The following is a 10,231-nucleotide window of genomic DNA, read 5'->3' on the forward strand; positions in this document are numbered from 1 at the left end:
TACTTGGGAGGCTGTGGCAGGAGAATCGCTTGAACCCAGGAGGTGGAAGTTGCAGTGAGCCAAGATTGTGCCACTGCACTCCAGCCAGGGTGACAGAACAAGACTCTGTCTCAAAATAATAATAGTAGTAGTAGTAGTAGTAATAATAATAATAATAATATTGTCCCAATTTAGTTTTAACCCTAAAAATTTCCAATGTTTTATATAATTTTTATGTTGCTGCTATAGTTCTGTTAATTTAACAGACCAAACCACACAAATTTGCCTTGAAGATGTATTTGAATATTTATATGAAAACTTGTTTCATTCACATATTCAGGCATATGGATATGTAGGCATTCAGATACATTTCCAAAGTTTAACCTTTGCATAACATTTTTAATAATGATTATGTGTCACATTAGTGTAGTATTTTACATGTTTCAACATAGTTTTACATTTATTTTTTCTTTATATGTTTTCAAAACAAGTGGAGCAGGTTTGTTATGATTCCCCAGATGGAATTTTCTGTATTTTGCTTTCTCATATTATGAAACTACCTCTAGATCAACTCATGTATTTGTAGCTAATTCTTTCCATAACTGTAGGTATTCTTGGTATGGAAGGCCACAATAGGCATTCACTTCATTTCCATTTTTTTTTGCCAGCATAAGCAATATTGTAATCAATATATTTTGTAATAGTCTAAAATGATTCTCTAGATGGATTTAGATTAGAAAACACTTTATAAATTATTTATTACTGATTTTTGTATTATCTTACCTTTCTGCTGACTCGTTCCTTTGAATCTTTGCTATTCCTACTCTGAGGAGAAGACATTTGCCTGAGAATCTCCTTCTTGCTAGGTGGAATTGAATCACTGTCTTGACTCTCTAATTTAAACTTTCTCCAATCGTTTATTACTCCTTTAGGTCCTGGAATGAAATTAAAAATAAATTGTTTTCCTTTTTATTTTCAAAAGGACTATTGGCATAACTGAAATTTGTATAAGTATTGTCATGGAATAAACTTATTATCTCCTGCATCAGAAACAAACATCTTGTTTGGACTAGAAATTTCTGACGGCCCTGCTCATAAAAATATGCTCCCACATTAATCTTGTTAAATGGGTTTTGGTAAAGAATCCTTTGGAAACATTTGCACTAATGAAAATATAAATTATGCACTTTGAACTACTGGCAAAAGGTTGGGGTTAATATGTTTAAAAATTAGAGTCCAGGTAGGATACTAGAATTTTGGAAAAAATAGCACTTTTATTACCTAAGAAAAAAACTTCAGCAACAAACTAAAATTGGCATTACAGTATTAATAAAGGAAACCGGGAATGTTGGGGAAACAAAATAACAATAGTATGTAAAGAACAACTGGTGAGCAGGGGGCCTGACCTCAATAAAACTAAAATGGCTTTAGGAAAATTATTATGAGACTATCCCATTCTTCTAAGATTCTAGGAATATTTTACAAACATAGAAAGAATAAGATTGGCAGATTTTTTTTTTTTTTTGAGATGGAGTCTTGCTCTGTTCCCCAGGCTGGAGTGTAGGGGTGTGATTTTGGCTCACTGCAACCTCCACCTCCTGGGTTCAGGTGATTTTCCTGCCTCAGTCTCCCGAGTAGCTGGGACTACAGGTGCATGCCACCACACCCGGCTGATTTTTGTATTTTTAGTAGAGATGGGATTTCACTATGTTGGCCAGGCTGGTCTTGAACTCCTGACCTCAAGTAATCTACCCACCTCAGTCTCCCAAAGTGCTGAGATTACAAGTGTGAGCCACCATGCCGTGCCAGATTGGCAGATTTAAGTAAACCTAATTAAATGAAGAATGATTCAACTGGAATTCTGATATTCAGTTGGCCTGATGACTAACAACATTATTCACTTAAGAAAGTCTTAAATTCTTTAAAACAAGGAATATTAAACTGACTGTCCTTCACTAAGCTTAGCTATATCCACACCTTTAATGTCCGTATTCTATATCGTATTCTCTATGTGGACGTATTCCTTCTTTCTCCTCCATATTGCCTAATAAATTTTATTTGTTATATATGGTATATATTTAATATAAATTTGTTATGAATGTATTTATATTATATGCAGGCAATCAAAGCTTTTTGTTTTCCCATATAGTGTTCATATCAATAGTTTTAGATAAGTTTTATGCATATTCAAAATATACACGTGTGCATATTTGTTTAAAAAAGAGAATCCATTTTGTTCCTGTTTTCTACAAATGGTGTTGTATTATATGCATTTTTCCTTACCTTGTTTTTTCTGTTTCATACTATATCTTGGAGATTTTTTGGTATACACACATGAAGAGGTTCTTCCTTAATTAGAAAATGGAGGCATGGTGTTCCATTGTGTAGATATACCTAATTGACTTAAACAGTTTCATAGTGATCTACATTGTTGTTTCCAGTTTTTTCTATGACATATGACTCTGAGTGAAGAATCTTGTGCATACATTTTAAAAACTCTGTGCAGGTATAGTTATGGTTATGTAAGTAAAATTCCCTGGTCAAAGGGCATATACATTACTAATTTTGATATTGCTACGTTGCCCCTACAGAGATTGTACCGATTTACAGGGCTATCAGCAATGTATAAGGGTGCCAAAAATGTGTTATTAACCTTAATTACTTTCACTATAGTTTTTTGTGTTACTATTTTCTTTTTCTTTTTTCCCCCGTGAATAGTCTGTCCTATCTTTTGCTCATTGTTCTATTTGGTAATTGGTTCCTTTTCTTATCGATTTGTAGGAGCTCTTCATATATATTAGGAAACTGACACTGTCGATTGAGTTGCAAATGTTTTTCCCCTATTTGTTAAATGCTTTTTGACTTTTGTTCGTGGTGACTTTTACCAGACAGCAACTGTTTCTTCCTTTTTTTCCCTGTCTCCCACTTTCCCTCCATCCCTTCATCCATCCTTCCGTCCTTCCTTTTTATAAATGAATTTGCCAACCTTTTCTTCAATGGTCTTTTTGTTGTTGTTTTTGTTTTTGTCATACTTAGGAAGGTATTCCTCACATTGCTATTATAAAATAAATCTCCACACATTTTGGCTGGTAGTCTTGTGAATTCTTTCAAGCTTCTGGCTAAATTTAATGGCTCAATCCAAATTAAAAGAGAGAGGAAATTACCATTCAAATAAGATTCAATAGAGTTAAATGGGAATTTTTAAATTTAAGTCATGATATTTAGGTTTTTTAAGCTCTTAGGAATGGCATATAGATAGCCAAACATAATTTAACAGATTGAGAAAACAGACTCTGGATGAAATGAAGTGTTAGGTTTTCTGGAGGAATACTGAAATTTATTTATTCAAAAAGATAAAGGGAATATCTTCTCATTCCCCTTTTTTTTTTGAGATTAGAAAACTGAAATTCAAGGCCATTTTGTTACCTTTTGGTCTAACCTTGTTTACAGTGAAAGTTTGTAGTGAGGGTGAGGTACAATCAGGAGAGAGGAAAGTGACTTAATTATAATGTAGATAAGAGGTCTTGTGATAGTTGGTCAGCAAGAAATTAGCAATAATTAGTGTTTTTTGTTTTTACTCTTTGACATCTAAATAAAACTGTTAGGAATTATTTGATTTCAAAAACCAATTTGCCCACTCAAATATTTTTTAGATTAGTCTAACAATTTATATAAAGATATTACTTAAAGTACATACTGAATAATGTCAATAAGAATATTAGATATTGCCATATTTAATTTTAAGTTAATAATTATTTTTTCTTCTCGCTTTGCTTGCCTGTATGTGTGGCCTGTCCTTCAAAGTCTTCCTCCAAACTTTGACTTTTGGCTTCTTCCATTTTAGAGATTCGATTTGATATAATCTATAGGAGGAACAAAGAAATAATAATGACACAAGAATTCCAGGATGTACATACATATATATAGATAGATAAATATATAGGTATATGCATATTTATAGTCTCCTGCTGCCAGATTCCATAAGTAGGCTAAGGATAATCACTCAGTGATAAAGTATTTAGAATGTTTCTGTCCACAATGTAAAAGGACATTAATTTAACATGTATTATTAAAGATGTCTGGACTTACGGATTTTATATAATTCATCATTTGTCTTTTCTTAACTCAAGTGTTACAGTTAAGTCTATGTGGTTAGTGAACATTATTTATTACTGATTTTCCTAATTTCATAATATGTGAATTTGAATATATAAGAAGTAATATATGTTATTTATTTCATATAATAAAAATTAAATTAATAATTATATACTTGCTATGAAAACTGTGTCAGGCATTGTTTAAATTATTTTATGTGTCAAAACTCATTTAATTCTCACATAGCCATATGTGGTAGGGACAAATGTTAATGACATGTTATAACCGAGGAAGCTGAAGGGCAGGGAGTTTAAGTTGCTTGCCCAAGATCACACAATAAGTGGTGGAGCAAAGATTTGAACCTACATTGTCTGACTTTGGAGCCAACTCTTAATCATTACACTATTATGGAAATTAACATACTATAATAGAGTCATTTTTCTCAGTATGATTTGGCAAATCGAATCTTTGAATTGGCATTAAAGAATGATGGTCTAAGGAACACTATTCAATAGCATCTCTCCATACCATGGGGCAAGTGTTCATGACAACAGTATCCACCAAGCAAATGAAAATAGCCAGTAGCTAAGCCTATTGTATTTTTTTTTTTAAGTTTTTTGAGAGAGGGTCTAACTCTGTTTTCCAGGCTTCATTCAGTACAATGGTGCTATCTTAGCTCACTGCAGCCTCAAACTCCTGGACTCAAGTGAGTCCACATCAGTCTCCTGAGTGGCGGGGACTACAGGTGTGTGCCACCACGATCTGCTAACTATTTTTTTATTTTTTGGTATGTTGCCCAGGCTACTGTTGAACTTCTGGGCTCAAGTGATCCTCCCACCTTGGCCTCTCAAAGTGCTGGGATTATAGGAGTGAGCCACCACACTCTGCCAGTTTATAGTATTTTTGACAGGCTAAAATAGAAAATCACTAAAAGCACTTGGATTTTTATTCATATGAAACTTGGTGCCCTCATGTAGAATCTATTTATTCTTTCATTCTATCTGGTTCACACTCAAATCAAATATATTTCCTATTTTAGCTTTGGACTATCTGGAAAACTCAATTATTATACAAACTAACATATTCCCTCAAGTGTTCATATAGTTGTGATTTTCCTGAAGTTTTCAAGTAGGGAGGATATACTAATAGTAGATAAACTATCTTATTTTTACACTTTATTCTTTCACTTTTTTTGCTTTGCCTCCTTCTTTCGAAGTCAGTTTTAGGCACTAATATCGCACAGCTTATACTTTGAAACTCATCTTAGTTTTCTGTTGATTTACACTTCAATCTTGCATTTGGTTTGTGTGGTGCTTTCCCAAGGCGCAGGATGGTAAGACAGAACTCTCTCTTAATCTCTCTTCTGCCTTTACCTTTGGTCTCCACACTTGGACTGGTCCTGTAATTTTGTTTCTCTTTTTGCAATCCCTATCCAGAATCACTGGAGGTCAAATGTCTTTGCCAATTTGATTTTTTCCACTTGAACAAGAGAAGACTGTCAAGGGAAAGCCAATCAATTTCACAATATTTAGGTAAGTATAAATGTAATAAAGAATATTACATTTGAATGGATTTAGTAATTAAAAAGTATAATGGAAAATGGAAAGTAAAAGCTGCTGGACAGAAAAGCCATTTTATTTCTTACTGCAATTATTTACAAATAAATTTTGATCTGAAAAGACATAAAAATTTTTGCTTCAAAAGAAAACTACAAAACAAAGAAATGGAAATTTATTTGATAATTTCAACAGCTTTTCAGTTCTCAGAAAAATAGAGACTCAATCCAGTCTCTTTACTTTTTAAGACTGGATTGTTAATTTGGGGTAGCTACTATTCTCAGTAAATATACGTAAGTTTAAGAAAATCTAAAAATAATTTTATTTCAAATGCTGAAGACACAGGGCACAGCTTCCTTCTTGAATTGCTTGCTGTTTACCTAGTTGACAATCTACTGGGAAAAGTAAATTCCTTTTTCAGAAAAGGCTTTCACCAATTTCAAGGAATCCCTTTATGAAAAGATAATGCAGTTACTTAGGACAAAACTTATTTGTTGATTGGATTAATATATGTTGAGAATAGACTATATGCTAGACATTTTCCTGGGCTCTGAATTACATGAAGAACAAAACTCTTCCAGTATGACGCTCACTAATACTAAGACTTAAATCAGCTGGGTTGCCTGTTTAAGTAAAGGACAGAGTCCATCCTTATCTAATACCTCCATTTGAGTTAGAGTACAAGGATTGGCAAACATTGCTACTGTTTACTGCCAGGGAAGCAGTGAACAGATTGAAAGAAAAATATTAAGACATGAGTGTGTTTGTTTGCACTGCTTGAAGCACCTAGAGGAAGACACAGGTGGAATATTATTAGCTATTAATAGATTGCATCTACTTTCCTATTAATTTATCCTGTCACCAACTCACTATGGGGTTTTCTGATTATCCCAAAATCTTATCTTTTTCAAAATTTACATTAGCATCACACAAGTAATTTTTTTTTAATCTTTTTTAGACAGACTCTTACTCTATTGCCCAGGCTGGAGTGCAGTGGCATAATCTCCCCTCACTGCAACCTCTGCCTCCCAGGTTCAAGAATTCTTGTGCCTCAGCCTTACAACTAGCTGGGATTACAGGCATGGGCCACCACACCTGGCTAATTTTTGTATTTTTAGTAGAGATGGGGTTTTACCATGTTGTCCAGGCTGGTGTCAATCACCTGACCACAAGTGAACCGCCTGCCTTGGCCTCCCAAAGTGCTGGGATTACAGGAATGAGCCACTGTGCCCGGTTGGTATAAGCAATTTAATTGGAATATTTGCAAGGTGCTTAGATCTCGGCATATAGTAACTGCTCTAGGAGTCTGTTAGATAAAATAAAAATACATCTTTTACATATGTGTATGCAATGTATCAGTCATTTAAAAATATAAACATTTCATTTACAATGCTATTATTTCATGGTTAAAAGATTTCATGTATACTTTAGGCTAAAACATTTAAAATGACAATAGGATTATTACAGAGCTTTGGGTAAGCACATCTTTGTGTGATTGGAAATTGGTAATAAAGTAAGGCAAGAAGACAGAAGGTAAAAACCTTGCCTTCACCAAGATTTCCTTTGGTTCAAAAGAATTATTGTATTTTCCACATCACGTAATTATGAAAAACTGATTTTGTATTTTTTTAAATTTTAAATAGTTATATTACTGTTTCAATTAAAATCTGTAATAAGTAAAAATTGTATATGGATCCTTTGACAGAATAATGTGCATTTAAAAGAATATTATCACCCTCTTCAAAAGTAATAGTAAAATCTAATATTGAGGAGAAACACAGCTTAAAATAGAATTTTACCAAGTTAGGGTTTTATTTTCCTCTTAATTTAGGATTTTAATAATTTTAAATAGTAGTTTATAGAGGATAACACTTCTCAAACCTTGTCCTCAAAATTCTAACACTTCCCAACTATGGCTTAGTAATTACCAAGAAATAAAATGAGACAAATATAAATGGTCCTGCATGTTGTTCCTGTTTCATATATGATAGCGAGGATCTAGAATACAAAGGAAGTGAGTAAAATTTTTAAACATTAGTTTTAAAAGACTTTTTTTTAAAAAAATCTACTCCTAAACATTTCATTATCATCATTATCCTTGGTCACATGACAATTGTCAGTCACTTCAAACCTGTTTAATCTAATCAGACTATCTAGTTTTAAATTAACTTGTATATTCTCAGGATTGCTTAAGAAGAGCTTAGCTTTCAAGACTACCTATTGTAGTTTATTGGTAGATTTTCAAATAGTTGGAGTTATCTAATCACTGTGTGATATAGACTGTCTTCTATCCTAGCATCCACAACAACTTACAGCATTTACTTTTACATGTTTTTCTCCACTATTGTAAATTCTTTGAGGACGGAGGCAATTTTTTACTTGTTGTTGTACCTCTTATAATCATTTCATACATTGTAAATACTTCATAAATGACAGTGGCAAATTTTAAAGAACCTACTATGTGCGGGGTACTCTAGACACTATTTTTAATCCACACAAAAGTATTATCCTTGTTTTTCTGAGGTGAATTGTAGACTCTGAGAGATTCAGTGACTTACCAGAGGTGGTATAGAGCCAGGTTTCAAATCTCTTGACTCTCAAATCTCCAAAATTTCTATTTTTTCCATTACGCCATTCCACTTCAATGAAATGCTTAATGAATGAATATGTTAACCACAGAAGCCGACCTATTTTTTTTGTATATGCATTAAAACCAAGATGAGGAAATGGAAAGCAATAAATCAATAAGTCAGCATGTCTCTAAATTCCTTGAGACAGTACTTATTTGAATGATACATTTTTGCTTTGGATTAAACCTCATTAGTTTATACTGAATGTAATAGGATAGTTTGTTTCTTTCTTTCATTTCTTCTTCCTTTTTTATTGTTTTTTGAGACAGAGTCTCACTCTGTAGCCCAGGCTGGAGTGCAGTGGCGCGATCTCACTCACTGCTGCCTCTGCCTCCCGGGTCCCTGTTCAAGCAATTCTCCTGCCTCAGCCTCCTGAGTAACTGGGATTACAGGCACACGCCACTATGCCCAGCTAATTTTTGTATTTTTAGTAGAGACGGGGTTTCACCATGTTGACCAGGCTGGTCTTGAACTCCTGACCTTGTGATCCACCCGCCTCAGCCTCTCAAAGTGGTTGGGATTACAGGCGTGAGCCACCTCACCTGGCCTATTTCATGTTAATGGAATTAATTTTAACTGACTAATAATGACTCTGGAACGTCAGTATGAAAGACCTGCTGTTGGTTTTTGACAATCATATGCATTGATTGAGAACTTATCATCAGTTTTGCATCTCTAGGTCATTTGTAAAAGCAAGTGTAATATGCAGTATGCATCAATTATACATAAAAATAAAGCTAGGAAATGTTCTTTCTAGAACTACTCTTACACTTGGCCAAGTTATGGAAACATTACACTGTGAGCTTTGTGTGGAGATTTATATTGTAAAGTGAGATATTTCACTCATGGATTCATATCAATCAATAAAAAAATTAATCCTATATTCCAAAGAATAGTATTTGATTTTTAAAATGTATTTGAAGTTACAATTCTACAGAGATCTTTAAGATCAATTTCTAAAATAAGTCTATTTGTTTCTTAAGCTTCTTATGATGTAGCCCAAGTTTTGTATAAAATCTCAGTGTGTGGCTTATGTTTGAAAACTAACACTTCAGTCTCTCAAACTTCCTGCCACTCGTCTATTCGTCCGAAGTCATAAATAAACACAGTTCCTTGGTACCTTTGTCTGCTTGAGCTGCTATAACGAAATATAGACGGTGTGGCTTGAAAAACAGAAGTTAATTTTCTCATAGTTCCAGAGGCTAAACGTCTTAGATAAAGATCTAGTAAAGCTGGCTTCTGGTGCGGGCCTTCCTCCTGGCGTGCAGATGTCTGCCTTCTCACTGTGTCCTCATATGACCGAGAGTGGGTTAGCTCCCCGGTGTCTTTTCTTGTAATCCTATGGGATCAGAGCCATACCCGTTGACCTTATGTAACTTTAATTTCTTCTACAAAGCCCCTGTTTCCAAACACTGTCATGTTGGGGGTTAGGGGCTCAATGTATGAATTTTAAGGGAATATAATTCAGTTCATAGCTCCTGGATCTGACTTTTGCAAAGAATGACTTTACACAGATGCCCTCCACTATTTCTTTATCTCCATAGCCTGCCTTTTCTTTAATTTCTAAAGCTTTGAGCCTCTGGATTTTTCAGGGTTCCCCACCTACCCTTTAAAATTGTAGTTAGGGAAATGAGGCATACCTAAAATTAACTCTTTCTTTTTTTTTGACTATTCACTAGTTCTTTCCATGCCTGTGGACCCCCAATCCTGGGATGCCATAGAAGAGCCCACAAAAATATAGGCCAGTGGCCGGGTGCAGTGACACATGCCTGTAATCCCAGCACTTTGGGAGGCAGAGGTGGGCGGATCACGGGGTCGGGAGATCGAGACCATCCTGGCTAACACGGTGAAACCCTGTCTCTCCTAAAAATACAAAAAATTAGCTGGGCGTGGTGGTGGGCGCCTGCAGTCCCAGCAACTCGGAGGCTGAGGCAGGAGAATGGCGGGAACCCGGGAGGCGGAGCTTGCAGT

General features: G+C 34.6%; 1 protein-coding gene and 1 long non-coding RNA gene across 3 annotated transcripts in view; one reads left to right on the forward strand and one right to left on the reverse strand.

The window, feature by feature from the left end:
* Positions 1–10,231, forward strand: part of LOC105506148 — a 34,323-nt gene that overhangs the window by 10,673 nt on the left and 13,419 nt on the right. The window contains exon 3 of the long non-coding RNA XR_001000877.1: positions 5,511–5,606. This is a non-coding gene — a long non-coding RNA (uncharacterized LOC105506148). The remainder of the gene's footprint in view (positions 1–5,510; positions 5,607–10,231) is intronic.
* PDC (phosducin) overlaps positions 1–10,231 on the reverse strand; it is a 16,233-nt gene that overhangs the window by 2,052 nt on the left and 3,950 nt on the right. The window contains exons 2-3 of one of the 2 annotated variants that reach the window (XM_011934189.1): positions 3,758–3,842; positions 763–914 (exon numbers count right to left, since the gene is read on the reverse strand). In XM_011934189.1, coding sequence (XP_011789579.1) covers positions 763–914; positions 3,758–3,818 — 213 coding nt within the window. In that variant the 5' untranslated portion in view covers positions 3,819–3,842. Of the gene's footprint in view, positions 1–762; positions 915–2,965; positions 3,063–3,757; positions 3,843–10,231 lie in introns of those variants that run through there. The other variant, XM_011934190.1, reaches the window with a different exon arrangement.

The sequence above is a fragment of the Colobus angolensis genome, unplaced genomic scaffold, assembly GCF_000951035.1.
Source record: "Colobus angolensis palliatus isolate OR3802 unplaced genomic scaffold, Cang.pa_1.0 Scaffold132, whole genome shotgun sequence".
Classification (NCBI taxonomy): Eukaryota; Metazoa; Chordata; class Mammalia; order Primates; family Cercopithecidae; genus Colobus; species Colobus angolensis.